Below are 25491 nucleotides of genomic sequence, written 5' to 3'. Positions count from 1 at the left end.
CGAAGATAAAGAAGAAAATATACATTAAGAAACTGAATAGTTTTAATAGAACTAGAAGCTTCGATATTTTAATTCTTTCAAAGCTTACTCACTTTTAATCCTCTTAGTCATAATTTAATTAAGTCTTCCGTATCCGATAGAAATCCATCAACAAATGTTATCTAGACATTATATGTAAAAGGCAAAAGTGACCGGTTCATTCATCAACGCTCGGTGCAAACCGCTGTAACTAGAAACGTCCAATTTGGAAAGTATACTTCTTTCATGACGTAGACACGGGGAATAAGGAAGGATTTTTGAAAATACGTACCCCAAAGGTGTAAAAAGAGGTAAACATTTTCGCGAGTTGCCAAAATTGCAGACGTGAAATTCGCCATACTTATTCAACTCTTAGAGGTATGTTTATTCTCGAAAAATAGCCATATTTTTATATCCGTTAAAGCTGAAGATTTGGGACTCGGCAAACAGACTGCTCATTTAAAAAGAAACGGAATAGTATGAAAACAGAACGTGATACACATAAATTACCATAAAAACGAGCAAACACTGTGCGGGTGAAGCTGCGGGCGGCTAGTTAGATACCAATAATTCCCATTGCCTTGAGATTAGACTGGGAATAAAAAAAATTATTCAATCTACTTCGGTGCCATTCAATTTACTTCATATTGCATTATATTACGCTATACGCGTATATTATATTACTTCACGCTACAATTTCTATAGCATAAATAATACGGTAGAACGTGCCGGCAGCACAAAAATGGCAAATTATGAAAATAACAGTAGAAAATATCAATGCTGCCCGAGGCATTGAGTTTTGTCGATTTGCGAAATGGGTGCGCAGATGTAGGAAACTAGAATTTGCGAGCGGCACGAATCGAGCCGATTTATCGGCGCCAGTTTATCGCGAGCCGCACTTTAATAACGAGTTATTGCCGAGGACCACGCCGCGAAAGAGGCAGGCATTTATCAGGGGTTTAGCCGATAATAGAATGCGCTGGTTCGTGAGCAGTACGCGGGGGCGGCAATTTGTAACAATGCCGGATAATAAAGTGTAACCACCCACGCGTCTCGTTCCTTGTTCCTCCCTCGTTCAACGCGTCTATGGGGTGGAATCACAGATCTGGAATCTAACCTCGATGTCTGTCAGATTTCAGCACTTCTTTTATGATTTTTCGACGATATTCCAGCAAGTTATTTACTCTTTCTGTAATACGGAGAGGTAAGAAATATTCAACCATGTAAATCTAGTTCTTTAGTTATTTACTCGAAGAGACAGTTAGACTGTTAATTTCTATATCGTTTTGTCGACTTACAAGTCTCGTGTTGATTTACAAGTTGTATGTAGAGGGGCGAATATTATTAAAGTAAAACACTGTGTGATTTATCGTATTTGAAAGAAATAAACGCCAAGACCAAACTATCACGAATACCAACAGCAGATACCAGTTTTGTCTAAGTATACAGTGACGAGTATATAAATAGCGAAATTCCCTTTTCCACGAGTTGACAACTCGTATTGATTGGTGGAGAAAGCAATGGGCAAAAGCTATTTTTACGACGAAAAATTTATTACTTTTAACTATTATTTTATTAACAACATGTACATTTTATTAGTAACATAGAATTCTATTAACGATATATACGATACATACGAAGAGAAGATGTTTTCTCTATTTGTATATCGTGAAAAACATTCACCATTTTTATATATTTGGATATATATAAAGAACTGTGCATCAAAATGAATAAAAATGACACGTTGTGTGACGCTTTATAACCACAGTTTTACGTACTATCCCTTAGAACAAAAATTTAAGTTAAAGTTTGTTACATCGAGATATATCGAAGACTTCGCATTTCCCTATTTATATTTGTACACGACTTATTTGCTTACTCATTTAAAACTCACGAAACAAACTTGTTTCTTTTGTAGAACACACATATGTAACCTATTCAGCGGAAATCGGTTAAATCACCTGCATTCTCTAATCTAACAAGACAATCATCAGCAGGTATCAAAGATACATTCAATTCAAGTATCGTGCATTGAAATTTGCATGCAGATCACGCTAATCTGGATCTTCCTATCAAAGACTGTTATCTGCCTCATAACCGATGCACGCGAAAGAATATCCGTACCGTTATACATGCTAACAGGAAGCCAAGAAGCGAAGTTTCTTCTCGAAAACGTTTCTTGAAAGTCTAATATGATCTTCCTTCAAGAATATTCATCCTTTGTCTACTCTGGCCACAACAACGGCATTGATAATCTCAAATTTATCTCTCATATTATTTTCGCTGATAAAGAAGATACAAAAGGAAGAGACTTGCCGTATAAATGGACCTATAAACGCTTCTAACCTTTTCCTTTTCGAATCTAAATCTTTGATTTCCAGAAAGACCATTGCAAAAGCTATAACAATCGATCGTATAAAAATTAAGTGGAAAGGGTCAATTATCAATTCTGTTCGAGAAAGTAACCAATCCCTAGACTTGCCTTTATGCATACCATGGCCGTTCGACACAGATCTTTGTCGCGGCTATCGCGATCTCGTTATCGCCTCGACCTTTCGTGCATTTTTCCCTCGACCTCTCGTTCGATACTTTCTCCGATTGTTCTTCTATGGATGGAGAGAGGGCCGTGTAGAGGGCTACCGGCAATTTATTCCTCTCACGTGACCTGGTCTTATCGATTTCTCGAAATAAGAAGGGGGCACATAAGCTGCGAATTTGATGCTCGAAATCTCGAGACGGCGGATCCGGTGCGATTTCCTTCGCGACGGAACGTAATGGTGTCGTGGCGCCATTCGAAGTCGATCGTCCACGGCCATGACGCTGATAGTTCGCAGGATCGGTCGCAATTTAAATTCTAAATGCGATCCCTTTTTGCTCTGTCGAGCAGATAAGCGCGTCGTTACGATCTTCTTTGGGGCTGGCTCGCTGACGGTTTTAAACGGATCGATAAATATCGCTGAACGTCTTGAACGCTGATATCGATATCTATTGATAATGTATTGGGCTGGATTTATTCAGTTATCACATTGACGACTGGTCAGGTAGATCTAGCATTTGATAACTATTGATATTTTATCTTTGTCGCTTTTTATACTCTTGGTTCGAGCGTTAGTATGATTTATTGTGAAAAGACTGGTTTTCAAGGCTTAATGATAAATGCAGAATGAAACGATTTCAAGCATTACGCGATAGAGACAAATTCTAAAGACTCGGTGCTTAGTAGAGTAGATGAAGAAAGAATTTTAGAGCGAAGAGCCACCCTCGGGCATATTGCACGCCATAAATTATGTGGTAATACGCAATCTTTCTTCCATTAAAATCGAGGAGAAAATTATCTCGTTTTTAAGAAACTTTGCTGCACGTTGAATAGATGTAGGATACAAACGTGCGATTCTTCGCAGTTTTCTTTTAGAGATTAAATCAAGCGAAATCCGTGTTGACCGATTGTATCTCTCGTATTTGTGAAAATTGGAAGTCCGGTTGGACGTAATTGGATTCCATATTGAGCGTATCGATTACGATGAAAATGTAATTTTGAGAAATCGGAATTTAACGTAATTTATACGCAAATTGATTGTCTTGTTAAAAGATTGAGATTAATTCTGACTTAATACTGCATTAAGCATAGGTTATCGTAATTGTGTAATTAACGTTACAATATAATTCCAGCTTTTTACACGTCAGCAACTATTTCCTCCTGGTTATTACGTTCATGCATATTATATTCGTGGCAATTTATTACGTTTCCGTCGAACAACTGCTATTTACCAAATCTCGTAATTATACTATATTTCACTGTACAATCCCATTAGGCAAACATCAATTAACCCGAATGCTCGAAAGCATCATAATCCGTGTTTAAGCAATCTCAACAAATGTTGGTCTGTAAAAGCGGCAGTTGCATTCCAGGTGGAAATCAACCGCAGATTGCCTCGAACTTGCTACCGTCTGAAGAACACGTCTCGCTAATTAAGAGTTAGCTATCGTCCGACTCTATCTCTCAGTGAAAACGTAAAATCGAAATATAGGGCTCCTGTTGCATTCCTTCTCTCCAGACGAATTTACCATCTAACTTTCCGTTAGAGAATCCACTACTCGATATCACTGATTTTTTCTTCGTTTCTATATTTCCGTTCGAATAAAACGAAGACAAGTTTCGATGGAATTTGCGAACTTTGACTTGTGAAATTTTGCGAAATTTTATACCGAGAATTTTCAATACGAAGATATTACAAAAGTTTGTTCGTCGGCGGGTGATTAGGGAGATAAATTTTTGAAGATTCGCGAGTGAAACAGAAGATCGAAGGAAGCTACGAAAATAATTTTTATTCGAAGTAAGCAAAATTCGAGTCTTCGTTAAAATTGGTTTTAAGTAGACCGGAACATTATACTATTAAATTTAACGACGAATCGTCCTAAACGTATTAACAGGCTTTAAACGTAAACTGATTATCCTTCAATAAACTCGAAACGACGTCATCAAAGATAAATCAGACGAGAAGAACTACCCTTACAAACTACCATTTAACTACACCGGCAATAACCGCGATATCTTTGTCCGATCCAACGAACAGGATAATCTTTCTGCGCTTGAAAACCATTTAAAAGATGTACAACTTCCTATTCGTTGCATCGAGTCCCATCGAGCAAACACGACTTCGTATATCGCTTCATTTCCATCCGTTGTCGGAACGTACAACGAGGAAATTGTCCCGTAACGAGCCTCTAAATTCCCATTAAACAAGGCCAGCGTGAAAAAGGCGCAACGACGAAAAAGCTCGCGACTACGGCCGTCCTTGCGGACAACGCTCGTGTCGTCGTGTAATTGAGAGACATTCAGAGTGCATTAGCGCTGCTGGCCAGGGGGCAGGCAGGCGTATTAATTGCTCATCAGCAGTAATGAAGGGTTTGTAAGCCGATATTAGCATAACTAACAGGTTTCCCGGTAATGAAGCCACGCTCACGGTCACGATGCCACCGGTCTCTTTATGTCCTCCTGGACCCTTCGGATATCCTCGCGTATATGTAGAAGACTATGCTCGATGGATCTTTCATTAAGTACACGGAGAATATCTTTGGTATAGATAATTCGCGGTTGAAACTTCGATGCATCGTGTTGCAATTTGGAAATTGCGAGGTGAGAAAGGACTATTACGTTCCTGGATTGCTACGTCTCTTATGGAAAGTATAATAATATCGTGTTTGTACAATGCAAACTGGAGATCATCGTGTAAAGTCGAAAGGGAAGCGGAAATAAAGATATATAGGGTCGGTTTATTTCGAAAGCGATGTTAAGTTCATTTTTTTTTTTAAATTCACATATAGTTGAATGTGATTTTTCTAGTTATAAACAATTTATAATTTCAGTCTTAAAATATTCGTTCGTTTTAATCAATTGAAGTTTCGTTGATAAATGGAATCTCATAATCGTTTATTTTGCAATTCGTCAATTTTGAAATTAGTGTAAGCCTATTCATGATTCTGAAAAAAGATATTGGTCCTGTTAATTCTCAAAAAAAAAAAAGCAAACTAAATAGACCTTATCATGATTTTTTAATCGATAGAAACGCAATCACCTGAATATTTTAAAACGAAGGAAAATGGATTTCAAAGTAAACAGTCTGTATATTGTACTAATATCTTATCGGTAATTTCACGAGTAAATTAAATCTTGACAAAAATAGACAAGTGGCTGGATATTTTTATAACGTGGTGTATCTCTTTACAAAAGAAACTAAACCACCCTTTACGATCCTTAGATACCTATAAAGTAAACTTTTCTAATTCCTATCGTTCAATTTATTCTCCACAAAAATAACCGCAACTTTATCACGGATAGTCCCACGCTAACTTATCCAAAGCGAGTTCCTTCATCCATGGAACACGGTTTTCTCTCCGTAGCAGCCACGACTCTTTTCCAGGCGACATGATTACACGCTGTAGTCTATCTAAATAACTTCGTATCTCCGTCGAGCTTAATTTACCTCGTTGCCGTCCTGACTCTAATTACTCCAGATTCGATATCGTTTGGTAACACGGGCTAGAATAATAATTAAAACACGGTTGGATGAAAAATAGCGCAAAACAGCTGGCTGCCAGCGTGGAAATCAGAGATAACAACGATTTAACGAACCCCGACGCGATCCAGGGTAGGAATCGCGCGTGGAAAATAGAAGCTCACGATTGTGCAATAGGCTGGGCGTGGTTGTGTGCCTGATTGCGTTTCGTGGTTGAACGAAGGGAACGAACAGGATGCTTAATTAAACGCGTAAACGTTGATTAAGGGGGTATATTATGCAGGCGTCCGAAATTTTGTAAAATAAAAATTATTCCAGATATCGATGAACCGCATTCGTATAGTTTGTGTATTTTTATATCTGAACATGTGTATTTTTACATTTTGATCGAACAAAGAATTTACAAATATGGAAAAATCTAGCGTTGAAAATTCTGACATTCGTTAACGGGAACGTTAGAATTTTTTAATCCGCCACGCTGTTACCTTCGTTCTAGTCGCTTAGAAGTTATACACCGGAGAACATGTCTCGCTCGATCGAACGCACATTTGTTTGTAAAATCGAAGTTCATCCGTGGAGGTAGAAAAGGACCGAAAGAGGAAAAGATGGGATCGCGCGATGTCGCGAGTCAGCCGATTGACCTCTTGATCCTCGGTATCTTTTCTCGGTAACCGCAATTCCACGAGGAAGCGAAACACTCAAGAAACTCGAGGTATGATTTCATTCGACTTCCTGCGCGAGAGAAGAAACGAGAGAAAAAAGCGAGGGAATCTCGTCGTAAACGTCACGTTGGGTGCGGCTAGGCAGAGCACATTTTAACTTGGGATTGTAACTTAGAAAGAGGGGAAGGAAGACGAAACCCTGAGGATAAAATGAATCGGTCGCAAGAACGGTGTGTGACACTTTGTTTAACTGGCCCGATGGCAGAAAGAGAAATATAAGAGAAAGAAAATGACTTCTATCGCGAGAGGAGAAAGTAGAAAAGGAACAAGTCGCTTAAAAGGAAGCTGAGAACAGTAAACGAACCAAAGATAGAAATAAAAATCGTGTGCCTGAAGAAGGCCGACGTTTAATGTAACCCACGAGGAAATGGAAATAGTTCAACTTAAAAATAAAGGAATAAAATAAAAAAAAACTAGATCGTCTCGTTAGCAGCCGAACAAGAAAAGACGAAACACACCTGAGAACAGATATGTAAATTACAAAACTTGACGAAGTAACTAAATCGAATCGAGTCGTCTAAAAATCTTAAAATACAAGAATTCGGTAAGTGAATTAAAATACAAATTCATCGTCAAAGATAAAAAAGAGAAAAAAAGGCAGTTAAAAGACACATATAAAAAGAAAGAGAGAGGTATGAAGCGAGATGAAAGGAGGTTGGATGGCAAGAGTAAAGAGCAGAAGGGAAGAAGCGGTGAAAGAGGGATAAAGAAAGAGCGGAGAAAGGAGGAGAGACGGAAGCACAGCGGGAGATAGAGCGTAGCGGGAAGCAGTGGGGCGATGTTGATCTGGTTAGGCTGGTGGGCAGCGGTCGTCGGTACGCCGCGGTCGACGTCGGTACGCCGGTCGTCGGCGAGAGAGGCGCGCGACGACCTCGACAGGGCGTGGCAGGTCACCGGTTCTTGTTCGCTGGTGCACAGTGGCGTAGCCACCGATCGGGTTTAAGGTAGGCCAGCTGCGAGGAATTTCCTGCGTGATTCCATTGCGAGCATCAGTTCTAACCGTTCTACCATTGAGACAATCTTAAAGCGGTCATAGTTGAACTTGAAATTTGCGAGCCAAGTAGATCCTTGGTTTTCTTGTTTTATCATTTTTAATCAATTTTAATTTTGACGGAAAACCTGATAGTCAAATTTCAATTTCCATTTTCAATTGACATTACAGGAAACTATTTGCTTCTTTTGAAAGTTTTTAAAGAATTCTTTGATACGATCACATTTTTAATCATACCACTGCTACGATCTATTTTTCTAATATCTTTGTTTAAATTTCCTGGAACAAGTTAAGGTAACATGTAGCAATAAAAGCTATTAAATGGTATTCGAAAATCTTCGAAGAGTATTCAAGAAGTTTTGTCGATTTTTTAAAACAGAAGAATCTAAATACAGCTACATGGGCTTAAACGATCCAGTACGTAGACGATTGTTGATGAGGGTTAATATTGAATTTCTTTAGCACTTTGAGCTACCATTGGGTATTAAAAAATTTCGAGCGCTGATTGTAATTCCTGATGTCGACAAAGGTAGGGGTATCTAAACTACATCGAATTCGTTTAAAGAATTTAAAAGAGCAAAGATATTTCGTACTACAAAATCGATCACTTTATGTGATAAAATAGTTTCCAGTAGAACATTTAGCCGATAATTTGTCAGCCTTATCTCTGCAGATAATTCGATGTACGTTTTGGTCTTGTGTCGAAAATACCATGCGTGCGGAGAAATCGTAAATTCGTGTGGTATTCCTTTATGTAACGATGCGCCATGCTAGGTTCAACCGACGCCCGGAATTTGTGTCGAACAGGTATCTGAAATTCCGGTCACCTTCCACCTTTCGTTAATCGCGACCTTTATCTCGCTAGTAACTCGCGGTAGGGGAACCTTTACATTTCCTAACCTCTGATAATATTCAACGTCTCCATAGAAAACCTTCCACGCTTCGTTCCTCGTTAATTCATATAATATACTTACCTGTACGTATTATATGCACAACGATTTTGTATAGCATAGGACGTGATAAGATTATCAAGATCACGTTAATAATATTTGGAACAAATGTGAAATTAGACAAAGGAACTGCATGATATTTGGTGCAAGTGTATGTCTCACAGAGATCAGAAAGTATTTAAATAATCAATTATCTATTGCATTAATAGGTATCGGTGTTCAATGGGACCCTCTGTAACATAAATCTAGGAATCGGTTCCAAATTTTATAGTCGCGTCTCATCACAGTGGTAATAAAATTCCAAAATGTTTCATATAACGCGTACGATACACTCGCGAAAGTTTTCTACGCTAAGTGTTCAAATACTTTGGTGAGTCACTTCCAAACTTACAGAAGCAGCAACGTCTTAGAATCTAAACTCGGGAAAGAACGAAGGTACGAGCGATAGCATTCGTTTTTACAAACTGTATCCGTTGTATGCCCAGTAGTGTACAACCCGACAGGGAGTCATAAACGTAAATTCCGAGCATCGGTTCATCCTAGTTCATTCCACGTCGTGTTTTGCATACTGCAACGCCATATAAGGCGGTACCGTGAGCGCGTAACAGCCCGAAGCGAATGCAGCAGCTGGATGCAATAGCGTTAACAAAAGTTATAACAGCGGTTACGACGTTTTTCGCCTCCTATGTCCCAGATTCGTGCTGGTTTATACTTTGTTCTTTGCGTCGAACAACCGTTCCATGTCCGGCTACAAATGTCACGAAGATTCTCTTCGACGTGTGCAGATTAGCGTATAGAATTGTCAGCTGTGGCAAGATTGCCGACTATATTAGGTTATATCGCAATTATAGTTATTATACAGACATGCGAAATATATCTGATACATATCAGGTTTCTGTGAAATATTTGTCTAGATTTTAGATTGTTAAAGTAATGTACGTCAATTTGAGGGAGTATTGGATTAGAGAAAAGTGAAAGATAATATCCGTATGATTGGAAAAGATATCGAAGTTTCTACGAGAAAAAGAATTGCAGCGATAATTATTCCTGCAATATAGAGCTTAATCCTGTAAAATCTAATTATATAGTCTTTAATGATACTTTTTAATGTAGGACTCGAGAAAGAAATTATTTATTTCTACGTTGATGAAGATATATGGTTAAAAAATTTTCTTCGATATTATAGTAATTAGGCAAAGTTTATTGCGAGCAGATTATTCTATCATTGCAAGAGACAAAATCATTGGGACTTTTTACATTCGGCATAAAACAAATCTTTCGTCTGGTTTTGAAAGATAAATTAAATTTCTTGACAAGTATCTAAATCTTCTTGGATCAAGAATTTTAATAGCAAAAAGCCCATAATGGACCAATAAACTTCCAATGATATATTCCATTATGTTCTCGGCAAATTACTCACCAGGGCTAGCTTGTCATTTGTCAGCGACTAACCATCTTGGAATTTTTCACATATCGTAAAACGTTCATCTCATTAACTCGTCATTGTCATTGCACAACAGCTGTAGTGACGAGGCTTCTAGATGTCACAGACGCGACTTTTATTACGAACCTACCTCGAAGAACATGGTATAGTTGATGGAAGATGATTTAAACCCATAGAATAATTAAAGGACGTATTTTACGCGTCGTAAATCGGCGTCGAGAGGCGTTAAATATTTAGCTTTTTACAGAATTCATCGTAATTCTCGTAGAAAATTGTACGCAACATGGTAACACGTGCATGATACAAAATTAGACATTTTCGAACACTTAAAAAATTCAAATACTTTCACATTGGTAAAGCGAGCAAAGTTAAACAAAGCACTAGAAAATATATGGTAACCATCGTTGTCGCTTTAAGTAAAGAAAACACTTCCCACGAAAAATATTTGCAATTCTGCGAATAGAGTAGTCATAGTTCCATAACAAACGTATGAAGACATTAAAATTCCAGAAAACTAAAATTATAATATATAATATAAAAGAAAGACAGCAATTTCATGCAGAGTCGTCTTATCATTTATACGAAAAAGGAAGGGAATCTAAGAAAGATCTCGAAACTTTAACCAACCGAAGAACGAGGTATAAAACGTCGACGAGTATCGGCAGTGCTACATTCCATAAATTCGTTCCCGGAGGCCTCGACTCGATTTTGCAACGGGCAAGCTACAGCGACTGTTTTTCCCCATAGAGAAACCGATGGACCGAGAGAAAAGATTCCACGGCTCCATCGCGACCAGTTAACGTGACGCTGTTCCGAGTCGGTGCTCTTCCGAGGTTATAACCGCGGCTTCGAGATCCTTCGGGGTCAAGAATTCGAACTTGGCAAGAAGCAAGCCGTTATTTTTCGAGGAACCTCGATCCTTTTCACGCTCGACCAACACTTTCTGTGGATCCTCGACTGGAAAGAATTCTCCTGTCCGTTTCCATAGTTCTTGCTTCATCGTCGTTCGAATCGCGTTGCAAATAGGACAATGCGATTTCCTTAACACGTTTGCTACCCTGCACATACGCGTGTAATAAGAAATATTATCTTTGCACAATCTTTTGTGAGAGGAATATTCTTTCCATAAAATCGCGTATGTAGGAAATTCTTTGCCTGTGAAAATTTGTATCAGAGAAATTTTCCTTTCGTAAAATTCTCTGTCGAACAATTATCACTTTCTTTCCTTTAACAAAGTTTTCCATCGAAGAAATATTCCTCGTATAAAATTTTGTAGGAAGGAAACGGTTCTCTTGGAAAACTTTCTATCAGCGAGATGTCAAGAAAAGGTAAAGTTTGCCTCTTTCTATCGATTATTCTCTGTAAAAGATCTTCCATATCCGTTCGAGAATCGCATTGTCCACCGTAACGTGTAAATATGGAATCCAAATATCTAGTTGTGGAACAATAACGTAGAAAAATCATTAAACACACCCTGGAAGTTGTTGCGCTCGAATTTCGCGCTGTCTGGCAAGCGCGCGAGATAAGAGCGTGTTTGTGGAAGGTATAATTGATGCTGGACCCGGTCTGGGATCGCGTTTGCCCTTAAGAGTTTGGAACTGGGTGGAGAAAATATAGGTTGTCTTCGTGGCTGGGCCTTTGGAGGGCCGCGGTCGCCCGCGGTGCAACACGAGGATGATATATTCGCTGCAACTGCAGCTGCACCACACAGACACCACGGCTGGCTTGAGGTTTTGTGAGATTACGAAACTTCTGCTTGTATCCCTGCTCGAAGACAATGAGATGTATGCGCCGAGATGAGATTCCTGTGGATTCTGCCATCTTGAACGTCTGCCCCCAAGAAGGACCTCCTGTCAACTTATCCTCGAACTTTTTTATGGTTCCTTTCACTTTCTTCTTGTTTCTTTGTCAATGCTAGTTTTTTCTAGATATTAGTCCGATCGTGAAGGAATGCGTTCTTCGAAGAAATTTTCTGTATTCGTAGAGTTGGAATTTACGATGACGTAGCGTTAACAAATTACGTTCTAATCGTCGAGACTAGACTGTCTGACGTATGATATTACGCCCCCGTAAAAAGTGTAAAATTATGAATTACAGTATTTTCCTCCACGGTATCCAATTACCGAGTAATGGATTAAAAGATTCCAGGCTCCACTGAATCTCCATATTATCTCCGTGTTAATAATCGTATCAGAAATTACTCTATCGTTCTTTCAACGCAAACCTAACGATCCTCTGTTGCATTTCCAATTCCGGAAACGCTCCAATTGCTTCATGAAAATCTCTCAACGCGGCTCATCTTCTTCTCCTTCCCCGTTTCCAATCTTACAAGCACTCGGCTAAATGTCAAAATCTTCATCTGATCCCAGGCAGAAAGAATCCCACTGGAAAGAAAAGAGCCGCGACTCGCATTAAACATCTTTTTTTCTCTCTTTGAGAGACCGCTGTCGCTTGACAAGATTTCTGCACGCAGTCGGCCAAAACGAACAGACAGACTTCGTATGTAATCTAGCAAGCCTTTACGGAGCAAGGGTGGTAAAAACGATCGGGAGACGGCGGTTTTAATTCATGCTCATCAACGGATCAGGGAAAAATCTCGGTGTTCCGGGAGCAACGTTTTACCCTAAATACATTTTAATGAAATAGAACGTTCTACACGGCGTTGCACAGCTCGACAATTTCCACGCGAACGTTGCACGGTGCAAAAAGCCGCGGTTCGATCAACGAGGAGACATCGTGCACTATAATTTCCTGCTACTTGGGGGCGCCACGGCTCGCAGGCATAATTGATACCCTGATTTCAGAGTGGTAATTCATAATAATCAGCTAAGAGATCGCGAGCAGAAGCCTGCCTTTCGTAGCAACATTCTATTCCGTACCGCAATTTAATATAATAAAAGTACGCCTTTTTCTCGTAGCACGGCACTCGATACAGCTCGACGATTTCTCTACGATGTTTAACGCGCGGCAAAAACATCACGGCAGGTCTCTATTTTGAAAAAAAAAAGAACACACGTCGTAGCACACAGAGACACGAGTTATAATTTCCACGTCTTTTGCGCTAGTCTCTCTGATATACTTGCTTTAATAACGAAATAGTTCGAGAGTTTGTTTCACCTGAAATTACGATAGGTAATACAGGTGCAAGTTTTCATTAGTTAATTTCTACTGGTAATGTGGTATTTTTGCGATGATCGTTCACGGAAGGAGGGATGCAACCGTGTCTTGTAAAATATGATAGAGTAGACAGAAATTTAAACGGTTTTTTAGGATACCCCGGTATGTTTTTAGGTTGCGTATATGAAATTTGTAATTTATAACGTGAAAGGAGAGAGGAGATTAAAGAGAGTTTCAGGGATTTGGTGAAATTGAATTGTATTAGATTCTGCGAGAAAAACGGTCATACTCTTTAACTTGTTGAAATCACAGAATCATTTTCCACGTCCAATGTATTTAAATTTTCCATAGATGCACTAACATCCGCGATCTGTTCGACTAGAAAAATATCTCAAATCGACGCCTCAACCAAATCACTAAATCCAATCGCAATATCCACCAACATGGACAGATATCAAACGCTTCTCTTCGACTTATCATTTTTCGAAAATATTTAGAGGAATGTGTGATCATAGATCTTCGTGGCTCGTACGAATATTTCTGATACAGTTTGTTGCGCTTTGGCCCAAACGAGCCGAAACCAGCGTGCACGATTCGATGGCGTGAAACAGGCCTCGCGTCTGCATCTAATAACGATCCCATGACCCTGTTTTGTCTTGTAGCAGCTAACAACTCGGCTAATTAACGTTCACGCGTAAGAAAACGGTAAGCGCGACGAGCTTCCATTCTTACGTTCGCCCGCTTTCGCATACCGTTAGCGTGGCTATCGGAAATTCGAAACAATGTTGGCCATGTCGCCCGTGATAGATGGCCCTGTGTATTCCCCGTGGCCGTATTCTGGCGCGATCACAGTGTCAGCTGCAAGGGAGAAACGGGATAATTAGCCGTGCACCGAGCCGCGAGGTTCACGCGAGTAAACGGCGTGTAAAGCGAGAACCGCGGCACGGGATAATTTGTGCAAGTTCGTTGATCCTCCTTCTTGTCCTTTTCTTGTAATTAGTCAGCGAGCCGGCCGACGAGGAATAACTTTCCAGCTTCGCTACTCGGTTGCCTGCGCTTGTTGTAACCGTGTGCTGAGAACGGTCGGAGAAACTGGCTTTTTCAAAGTGGCGATTGTGAGAGATTATACCTTGGTTAACGCGCTCTGAAAATTTGAGTTCGAGTTAACGAAAGGGAACTTTCTAATCGAAGATGAATGCCACAGCCGTTTATTTTGTTTAGTTCGCTCCAAGTCTTCCGTAACTTGTAAAAAGTTCTTTTTTATCTAAACGAAGCCTATATTATTGCATAACACATATCTTATCTTAACACATATCGTAGAATAAGAACGAATGCTTCCCACTGTAACTTCGTAGGGTTTCGAAATAACTTCGTACAGTGAAAACTTCCACCGGAGCTTCGTCCTCCGAGTCGATGCGAACTATTCAACCTAGAGATCCACCACCGCGAACATTTATCTTCGAACTCTTTTGCCACGAAAGCTGAACGAAAGCTGGAAACAAATCTAAATCGTTCCTCAGCTTCGTAAAAGCCGACCACTCGACTTACTTGGATCTGGATGTTCGGCTGGCGTTCGCGGAATGCACGAAGACCAGGACGAAGACCGGTCTGGGGTTTGCGTGCGGCGTTCGCGTTAGAACGCTGAATATTTCATTCATAAGCTAGCGATCGGCGTATTCTGTGCTCGCGAACGGAGCGCACACGGGCAAACGATCGTAGTACGATGTGAGTGGCCGCGAACCGTGCAACGCTAAGCGGGGGTAAATCGCGGCGAGTTGCAGCCGCAATTACGATCGTGTGGCCCCCGTGAATGAAACGCCCGTCCTTTTTTTTTCTCTCCTCTTCTTCTTCCGCCTCCTTCCTCCGCCGTTCCGCCTCTTTCCTCTTGCTACGTCCTGCACCGTGATTCTATCCGTAGCGGGCAGCTCGAGCCGACTTTTTGCGGAACGGAGGTTTAATGAGCGAGCGCTGCGCGGCGTTCCACGCCGCTGAGGATGCCGCTTGTTGCGCAACGAGAAGAGACACCGCGCGGAACGCGCGACCTTCCGCTGGGTCGTGGGTCACGCCACGCGTTCAGGAACACGCGTGGGTTCCGCTGATTCAGACGACCGGTGGGTGCACGCGTGGGTGTCATTGTTCATGATCATTGTGAATGAGCATGAAGAGAAGGTGGTTTTAATTGGCGGAGCGGAGTGTTTGTTTTTGGCATTTTATTTTAAGGCGGTTTGGAGTGTTTAGAGACCTCGTTGTATTTTTCTTGGTTTGAATTATGGTAGAAATAATTCCCACGTCTTTCTGTTCCGCTTTCTACGGGTAATGGTCGCGTGTTTCTTAAACCTCGTGTCGTTATCACGTTTTCACATTTGACACAGACTTAAAGAGCGGATCACTTTGATAAATCTATTAAATGTCCTTTGAGAACGTTATATACCTTGTTAGGAACTGTGCAACAAAGAATTTTTACCTTTGCATCCAGACACCGTCGAATCTTTTTCCAATAAGAACCGAAGCTGTCAAATAGAAATAACCATCGTCCTTGTTTCTTTTGCAGAATTTCCGCGAGCACCGGATCGATGGAGCGGCATTGCCCCTTCTTTCGGAGGATCATTTAACCGGGCCTATGGGAATGAAGCTAGGTCCAGCCCTGAAGCTTCGCGCGCTGTTAGCCCGGAAGCTGGGCGCTTGCACGGTCTGTTTGCACTGTGCGCACTGCCATCAGACACCTTTGCCGGCATTGAACGCGGCCGCGGCTGCGGCAGCCGCGTCGCAACAGCAACACCAGCAGCAACCACAGCAACAACAGTTGCCTGGAAGGCGGCCGAGCAGCACAGGAAACTGACAAACAATGGCGGAGACTCCTCTGGGCCCGGAGGGCACGGTCACGCCCTCCACGGACCCGAACAGGGCCCTCAGGATAGAACGGCGCGTATCACGTCCCATACGCAAGCCGGAAGTCGTCTTCAAGAAGCCCATCAAACAGTGACGCGGACTACGCGACAGCGCGTACACGTGACCGCGGACGCTGTGGAGTTCCGGAGGCTCCGCCTTGTCCTTCATGTTATATTCCTTTTTCCTTGGACGTTCGACAACGAGAAAGAGTTTCGTATATATACATATGTATATGTATATTATGAGAGAGAGAGAGAGAGCGAGAGCGAGAGAGAGAGAGAGAGAGAGAGAGAAAGAGAGAGTACCTGGAGAAAAATTGCTCCGTCTTGGAGGCGAAATTTCACTTTGCTGCGTTGTACTTACTTATAGATGACTGGCTCGTGGAATCGGGTGAAATTGTGCGTGGGAGTAGGTGACTCTTCGAGAAAGAGAGCGAAGATTGGAAATGCGAAGGTTGAGTAGCCAGAAGACTTAGTTTTTTACGTTGATTCGATATAGAGTTTGAAGTGTGGATAAGAAGTTTGTAGAGGATTTGTTGTTCTTTTACTTTTTGGAATGAAGATGGTATTTCATGTTTGATTTCATTTTTGACAGAATTCTCATTGTTACGTACGTATAAATGAATTCCTTTTTTCGTTCCTATTCATATAACGTTGTTCCGACGAATGTAGCGTGCGATTTTGATGTAATGAAATTACATCTTCAGATATTTAAATCGTTAAACCGTAAGCTTTATCTACATCCAAATTTTTATAACTTTGGACTACAACGATTATTATAAGGAAGAAACATAAAGGAAGTGTAATAAGTCAATAAGACATCTTCTAGTAAACTTCTTGTCCGCACGCTGATCCGAAAGCTCGGCAAACCATCGAATTTAAAATGAAATTTTCAATCGACGATTACCGTATCCTTTAATTAAATCGTAAACCTTTAGGATGATCGCCAGTGCCTGAAACAAGAATACTTGTCCAGAGAATCTGGGCAGCCCGATTCAGAATTTCATTCGTGAAATCTTCCAACGGTGCGATTCTCTTTAATTTGTAATTCCTTTGTCCGGTTCTTAAGAGACTTGTACCGCTGGTCATGCTAACAGATTCTCTTCGACGAGCAGGAAGTGGAGGGTGACTAACAAGTGTTAGCATTCTCGCGTTCTGCCGCTTATAAATTAGAAATAGACACGCGATGAGCATAAAAGAGATGACGCTGCGTGATAATCAAATTAATTGGGATAGTAATTAGCGATTAGACCGCTTGGTTTGCGTGCTTATTCAAATTACATCCTTCGGTTGGAGAAAAAAAAAGAATGGCCAACCGGAAGCAACATGTTCGATTCTTCGTGAGCAATTAACGTGTCAGGATTTCAAGATCGGTTTCACGCGGAACTAATAGCCTCGAAATCTCCGGAATATCGACTTAGCGATGGAAATTAACGTTTTAGAATGATTAAAGCGCGAATTAATGTACATTCTGCGAGATCAACGAAACGAGTGCCTCTATCTTTAAAAAGTCTTCCACAAGGCTAGCCTTTCTTAGATGAACGAAACAATGGAGACAATTGGCAATTTTTAACGTCAGTTAGAAATTCGTAATGCTCATCGATGCTGCTCTTTGTTACCTGAAATTGAAGCTTTCGAGCGAGAAAGATTCATTGTACCGAGAAAAATTATTCGAGTTCTGTTGTACGATAAATTTGTAGATTAGAAATCAAGCAAATACATTAATTTGCTTGTCGCTGAAATATAAAATGTCCTAGTAATATTTGTAACATCTTTCAATTGAATTTGAATACTGTACAAGGGATGAAATGCTATATTAAAGATAAGATACGAAATAATAATAAAATAATTCTGCGATACTACGTACAATTTCATTAATGCAAAGCATTAGAAAATGTCTATTGGATAACAGAGATTGTAAATATATTCTAAATAATGCAGTTAGAAGCATTCGAAGCGATAATAGTCATCCAAGATGAACTCGAATAATTTCGCGGAAACACCAAGTCCGACAAACACAGATAGTAAAGCGTCGAACGACGATTCTAATCTTCATCGTCGTGTGAAGAATTAAAATCGTAAATGACGATAAGAAATAAAAAGGAAATATTAAATAAGTACATACCGCAGTAGGTATAATATATCGAACGAACTAAGTGAACAATTTGTTGTTTAGTGAGAGCGTGTGAAAAACGAATGAGTGAAACAGTTGTGCGAACGAGAGGGCGAGCGTGAGAGAAAGTATGCTAAGAAGAAAAAATGAAAAAGAGACAACACTTTATTAGCGAAGAAATAAAGAAAAAGGAAAGACGAAGAATTTATGTGCAATAACGACGAAAGGGAACGTTTCTTCGACACGGTACTTATATCTAGCTGTACGATAGGATGATACGTATTTGCTCAAATCGTTGTTTCTTTTATATATTTTAACAAAGTTTTTATATGAATGAATTATAAATGATAAAATATACTAAATTATATTTTTGCTAACGTTCTACGTGCAAACCACACGGAGAAAATCCACGAGCGGGTAACATTCATATACCTATAAAGAATATGTATACGTAACGCACACAAACGCATACATACACGCATAGACACGACATTACAGAAACACGAGAATACAAATTAGAAGCCGATACGTTGGAAATCGATATAGATTTACGAGATGGACGGACCCGTAAATATAATTTAGGGAAAACATTGTAAATTAATCTTCTCCCTCTCTTATTTACAACGTTTAACGTTTATTTATTTAGCAGTAAACCCGTTGCCTTATTGTATTCATGTAATAACAATTTAGTCGTAAATAGAAAGAGAGATATTCTTAGACGAGCGAGTCGCCCAGGACGATTGTTAGAAATGGAAGAGTTGATAAGTCGTGAGACGAGCAGTATTTTTAGATTTACATTAGCCTGAATTTACTGCAGACTATTATACGTTTATAAATATTATGTATACATACACTTATACGCGCGTTCTCGCGCACAGTACATCTGCTCGTACTTCCAGCTTTCGGTAAATCCGCGATCCTTTACATACTTTGACCGTTACATGTTAGTAGTACGTTAACAATTTAGTAAAACAATTAATGGCATATATCGGACGAGGTATAGAACACAGATTAAAATTAAACAACCTGTCCCGAATCAAACTCAAACTGTTATGGTTACCTGCGACCCAAAGATATTACACTTTTCAGAGTTCATTTTCAATTCTTAATTGTTTCCTTTCATTCGTTCTTATTAGACAAGTACAAAGTTTCTCGAAAATTTTATTATATTGAACAGACGATCTGCGAAACATTTTGAAAAATGAATAAACGGAAGGTTGGACGACACGAGCGGACATTAACCGAGCTAGCGGCTTTTACTTAAAACGAGATCATTGTACATAATGCTTAAGCATTTATTTATATCGTGCTTTTACAGAAGAAGAACCCGTAGTATTTTATTTAGTTTCGTAGCAGAGGTTCATGCACATCATTACCGCGTTAGCACGAGATCGTTAAATTGTCGGGCAACAGGATCGTTTTGGGGTGCGAACGGACATACGAGTAGCGAGCTACGAGATACGTGTGTTTGTGTTTGCTGGAGATAGAAGAAAGTGGATATAGAAAGGAGAGGATATACAGAAAGGAGAAGTATGAGAGGAAATTCGTATGCATATCGACTTATTTAAAAAATATAAATAAGAGAATATATGTACAGAATGAGACGAGCATGCTGGAGAAAAAGAGGGATGAAGAAGCGGGCGATAAGGCAATCTTGTGATACTTCGATGATTTTATTTTCCATCTATTTTTTTTTTTCTTCTTTCACCCTTCGTTTCCTTCTGCAATTTATTTCCGCATCCAATCATTACCATTCTCCCATGAAAAACTTCCTTCCGACATCCCCTTTTTTATTTCTCCATCGCGAGCCTGTCGTGTATTATTTTACTGATTAACTGTCATATTATGTATAGTAGAAATTAATGGTGAAAAGAGAACAAGAACAGTACATTGTTTCTGTTAAAATAAACCTTGTTGAAAAATATCTATGCCTGGTCAAGTTGTTTTCGTCAGACCCGAAATTGCGCGAAGATCATGCGATATTGTGTGAAAAATTTCACAAAAATAGGAGTTTAATTGAGGGGGGAAAAATACAAAAATTTGAAGGGCAGAGAATTTGGGAAGAAATCTCCCATTATCTTTGAAGCAAATTTATGATCAAATTTATTTTTTATGTGGCACATCTTGTGAACCATGGTTTCTGCCATTATCTCACCAATTGTTAATGCTCGTTCCTTTAACTGCGTTGCGGAAGCGAATCGTATTGTAAATTTGTCTCCAGCGGTGTTCACAGATCCAACCATTGTCTGGGTTGATAGTTGCGGATATGATATTGTCATTGCCATCCAGAGGTCCTTGATCTTTGCCTTTGAAGTCGAAGGAACTCGTCACTCGCGATGTACAGATTGGGTGGGCTAACATAACGGCGACAGCCAGCTACAAATGGTTTTGTTCAAAATACAAGAGGCAAAGAATCGTAGAGTGAGACGTTTGATAATTGTTAGCAATGTTCATTAGTTTTGTGGAATTTTTGTTTTTCATCCTAATTTTCCTGGTATTTTATTTCTACTATTCTTAGAATACATAACTCAATGTTTCCATAGAAATAATTTAATAAAATATTAGATCTCTATATTACTCTCGGAATACGTAATTCAATGTTTTCATTCAAAAGTATCTCAAAATTAAAATCAGAGCATTCCCATAAAACACCGAAGGAGAAGTGTCCCTATTTGTATCCTAATGTCTGACAACTAAACGACCTATTCTACTTGCAGACTCACGCCGAGCCTCGTACTGTACTTTGCAAATAAAACTAACTAAAAGCTTCAAATACTGTCTACCTTACTACAAAATTACTTAACGAAATACACGTTTAAGTAAATACTCAAAAATTAAATACTTTTTGGAATAGATTACTTTTGGGAGAATATAAAAGCAAATTCTCACGTAGGGCTTATCTTGTACATTTTTCGTGAGTTTTAGTTTTTGAATTCAATTATTACGAGCTATGTAAATTTTCGTAATTAGAAATTCGAATTATTGAAATAACAATAATTATAATGAGAAAGAGGTCCGTCATTATCTTTGAAACGGACGTACTATAAAATTGATAAGTAAATTAGTTTGTATGTGTCAAACGTGGCAAATAAAAGTGTGCTTGAACTTTAAATAACATTTATTTATTCTCATAAGGTAGGTACAATGTTTCTTTGATTACAAGATGCGTCCGCGTGTAATTGTACGTTAGATCAATCTATGTAATACAAACAGGAGACATCGCTTAATATAATGCAAATTTCAGCATCCTTGTTCGTGTCTTTCGACATTCATAGTGATTGACTTCATACTCGTTTACAGTTTAGCCTGAAAATAAAATATTTCCAATTATCTAATAATCATTATCCTTAACTTTATGACAATTTATACTCTTTCGATCATCTCTAAAACAAACCCACCCCAACGTGAATAGCAAGAACTCCATCCTCCTCTCCTTTAGAGATTTCGATATAAGCATCGCCATTCTGTTGCACGTTAACAACCTTTCCAGTGCATCTTCTATTCTCCAAGTTACCAGAAATCACGTCACAGTATTGACCAGGAGGCAAGCAGGTCTTGAGGGTGGCTCTCAAATCATTCCGGTCATTGTTAAACGCAACAAATCCAGAATTTCCACGACAGAATGCAATCTGATTGCTGCCATTGTCCCACCAGTTCTTAATGCTCGTTCCTTTAACTGCATTGCGGAAGCGAACCATGTTGTAAATTTGCCTCCAACGGTGTTCACAGATCCAACCGTTGCCGCAACTGTTGTCTGGATTGATAGTTGCAGATATGATATTGCCATTGCCATCATGAGGTGGTCCTTGATCCTTGCTTTGGAAGTCGAAGGAACTCATCACTCGCGGTGTACCGAAGGGATGGGCTAACATGAAGGCGACCGCCATCTGCAAGTAGTTTAGTTCAAAATATAACAGGCGAATGATCGTAGAATAAAACGTTGGATAATTGTTAGCCATGATTCGGTAATTTTATGGAACTTTGTTTTTCACCCTAATTTGCAGAGTTCAGAGAAATACTGGTATTTTATTTTTATTATACTGCTCTTAGAATACGTAATTTAATGTTTCCATAGAAATAATCTAATAAAATATTAGAACTCTATATTACTCTCGGAATACGTAATTCAGTGTTCGTAATTCATACGTAATTCATTCAAAAGTATCTCAAAATTGAAATCAGATTATCCCATGAAACACCGAAGGAAAAGCGTTCCTATTTGCTTCCTAATGCCTGACAACTAAACGACCTATTCTACTTGCAGACTCACGCCCTCGTGACCACACGACTCGTGCTACGCTTTACAAGCCAAATGAACGATAATTATCATTTCCAAAGCTCCAAATATTGCCTACCTTAACGCGAAATTACTTAAAGGAAAACACTTTTATGTAAACGCTAAAAAATTAAGTACTTCTTGGAAAATAAAAGCAAATTCTCACGCAGGGCTTACCTTGTACAGTTTTGATGATTTGTAGGTGAGTATTTGATGATTGTCACGTTGCGTGTCGTGATTATCGACGAACACGAGGGCATCTTGAGAGGGTAAAAGACCCCATTGCTCTCCAAAGTTGACGAACCATTTCAAAAGATTGTTACCCCGGAACGAGTTGGAGAGTTCGGAGGCGTATTTGAACTCAATTACCACAGCCTGTTGGTTGTACTCGCGTTTAGAAATTGCCTCGCCGCCATAATCGATCACTTCTTGGTATATGTATGGCTTGGAATTTGGAGGGAAACCGTGCCGAGTGTTCAGGTTCTTTACTCTCGAGTAAATGATGTTCAAGTCGTTTGGCCACATGTGCTTGGCAGCATCGATTCTGAATTATATATACTGTTAACAATTTCCCACGCGATTTTACATTGTTACATTGAAATCATTTATTTAATTAAAATAGAATAGCATAGACTTCTGGTAGAAAAGAGCACCTGAGATTTAAATTAGAAATTAAAAAAATTACTCCATTTACTGAGTCAAGCGTAACAACTTTAAAACACAAATAATTCACAATTTGTGATATAAATAATTCCTTGATCATTGTTGACGAAAGCTCTACAATCCCGAGTGTTCCTCACCAAAAATCTAATTAACAAATAATTAATTAATAAATAGCATCTATATTGTAATATATTTCGGCTCTTAAGATTTGTCGAAATGACGAATATTTTTGCTGAAAAAGACAATCTATCCTGAAATATTATACAAACCGGAAGCCAGCAACACCAGCGTCGACAGCTTCATTCAAGAAATTCACCAGCTTCGATCTGACGTATTCTTGACTCTGATCCAAATCATGAAGACCAGTCAGTTCGCAATTTCGCACGTTCTGTGGATCGTTGTAGTTGTTAACCGAGCAAGGTTTATGGAAATGTTGAGCGTGGTAAGGCACTTGATAATATTCGTAGTGGTACGTGTCTGCTTTGGAGATTCCAGTGCCATGAGCATTGTTCAAATTGCCGGACATGTGATTCAAGATAGCGTCTACGTAAATTCGGACACCAGCATTGTTGCATCTTGCAACCATATTGATAAATTCTTCTTTCGTGCCGGATCGCGTAGTCCAGAAGTAGGAAATTGGTTGGTAACGTTCCCACCATGGCCTGTTAGCGATCACCAGATTCTCTTGTAATGGTGATACCTGCAGTGATTGAATCTCGTTGATAATGAATTCTATGCATTCGATACATTATAAAAAAAAAAAAAAAAAAAAAAAAATAGGAAGATTCACGAGTAAAAAAAAAGTTTAGCCAGTGATGTACATATTTAATGAATTTCGAAGAAATTTTTATTTCGAATAAATTACTAACTCGTGAAATAGGATTAGTAGAAAGGGATAATTATCTTGTATTCTAGTACTATGTTGTGATTATGACGCGTGAAAATCAGGTTTCAGATAAAAGAGTTATGTTTGTTTCCCTCTTATAGATATCATTTCTCCGATATCATTTTTTGTGTGAAACTAATTAAGCACTTGATCGATAATAATCATAAATGATAAATTAATCCAACAATAATGCGACTGAAGATATCGCTGATACAGGGCTTTATTGTTATTTACACCTGTGAGAAGAGATTCTAAAACCACCCGAATTTTCTATTAGAGACTTAACTGAAAATAATTCATTTTTCTTTATTCGTATAATTTAATCGATAACAAACATTCAAGAAATTTTTATACGTCAAACGAAGCAAATGTGTGTCAATTTTCAAAACACTTGGCTTTATCACGGATAGTATTTGTATCGGGAAATTATTTTATTTCATACCTGCACTCCACCGTATCCCATTGGCCCAAGAAATCTTTCGCATTCCTCTGCAATGTCGTTCCATTTCCATTCGAAAAGATGCACGATGGTATCGTGGCCAGGAACAAAGTGGGGGTCTTTGTTCGTGGCTCCACTCGCTGCCAATACAAGTACAGCTAAAAACGTCGCAGTCGCCAACATCGTGGTCAGTTTGTGTTGCAAAATGCTCTGCTTCTTAATATATAACCTATCGTCGCTTACATAATCGCTTTCTGTATCCAAAGGTCTACACCCCTCTGCCACGAACTACGTTTTATCGGTGCGACTCAGGTCTATTGTCTATCCCACGAAATCATACACGGTACTTATCTTCTTATCGCCGTGACAATGAAACAAACAGAGCTGTTAAAGCAAGCAGAACAGTGGAGCCTTTAATGTTGTGATTTCATTCGGTTTAGGATAAATTTTCTTCGATTTTAATTTAACACGATATAAAGAAAAAGTGCGATGCTGGAAATTTGTTTAGACCAAATAAGAATTCATTTACAATTAGTGTTATTTAATCATAGAATCGATTGAAATATTGTCACTGTCACAAGCAAAAGGTTTTAAATACAACTATCCTTTCCTAGTTCTCGATTTCGTTGAAAAATCGGTATTCAAGTATCGTAATATTATTGGAAGAAAGGCTAAATGTAAGTATCTGAGTGCATTATGGTTACGAATGATAAGATACGTCTATAAATGTGAAAAACACCTTGGAAGAAACAATGTATCATTTTTTATTAAACTGTTGTTTCTTTTCAATGATATATTTCCCCGAGTATCATGAAACGTGATATTTATTTCTGAATCACCATTCTGTTTGATAAAAATGATAGTTCGATTGTGTATATACCCTAAGTATTTCCATTTGCTAAATATTTGTTACAGAAATATTGCTCTATACGACACTGTTTAATAAATTTGCAATATTTATCACGAA

At 39.1% G+C, this 25491-nt stretch overlaps 2 protein-coding genes across 3 annotated transcripts in view; one reads left to right on the top strand and one right to left on the bottom strand.

Annotated features, from left to right (window-relative positions):
- Positions 1-20184, top strand: part of LOC117154691 (uncharacterized) — a 178642-nt gene extending 158458 nt beyond the window's left edge. For both annotated transcript variants that reach the window (XM_033329900.2, XM_033329901.2), the window contains one exon: positions 15811-20184. In XM_033329900.2, the coding sequence (XP_033185791.1) occupies positions 15811-16098 (288 nt within the window). In that variant the 3' untranslated portion in view covers positions 16099-20184. The remainder of the gene's footprint in view (positions 1-15810) is intronic.
- A 1176-nt stretch (positions 20185-21360) lies between these two features.
- LOC117154690 (alpha-amylase) lies at positions 21361-24771 on the bottom strand. Its single transcript, XM_033329899.2, has 5 exons — positions 24528-24771; positions 23469-23899; positions 22714-23080; positions 21659-22147; positions 21361-21566 (listed from the first exon to the last, which is right to left on the bottom strand). The coding sequence occupies exons 1-5, from the start codon at positions 24705-24707 to the stop codon at positions 21555-21557; spliced, it is 1479 nt and encodes a 492-aa protein (XP_033185790.1). The 5' UTR covers positions 24708-24771; the 3' UTR covers positions 21361-21554.
- Between the last annotated feature and the right edge of the window lie 720 nt (positions 24772-25491).

The sequence above is a fragment of the Bombus vancouverensis genome, chromosome 11, assembly GCF_051014615.1.
Source record: "Bombus vancouverensis nearcticus chromosome 11, iyBomVanc1_principal, whole genome shotgun sequence".
NCBI lineage: Eukaryota > Metazoa > Arthropoda > Insecta > Hymenoptera > Apidae > Bombus > Bombus vancouverensis.
The sequence above is the reverse complement of the archived record's forward strand: the minus strand, read 5'-3'. Positions and strand labels throughout refer to the sequence as shown.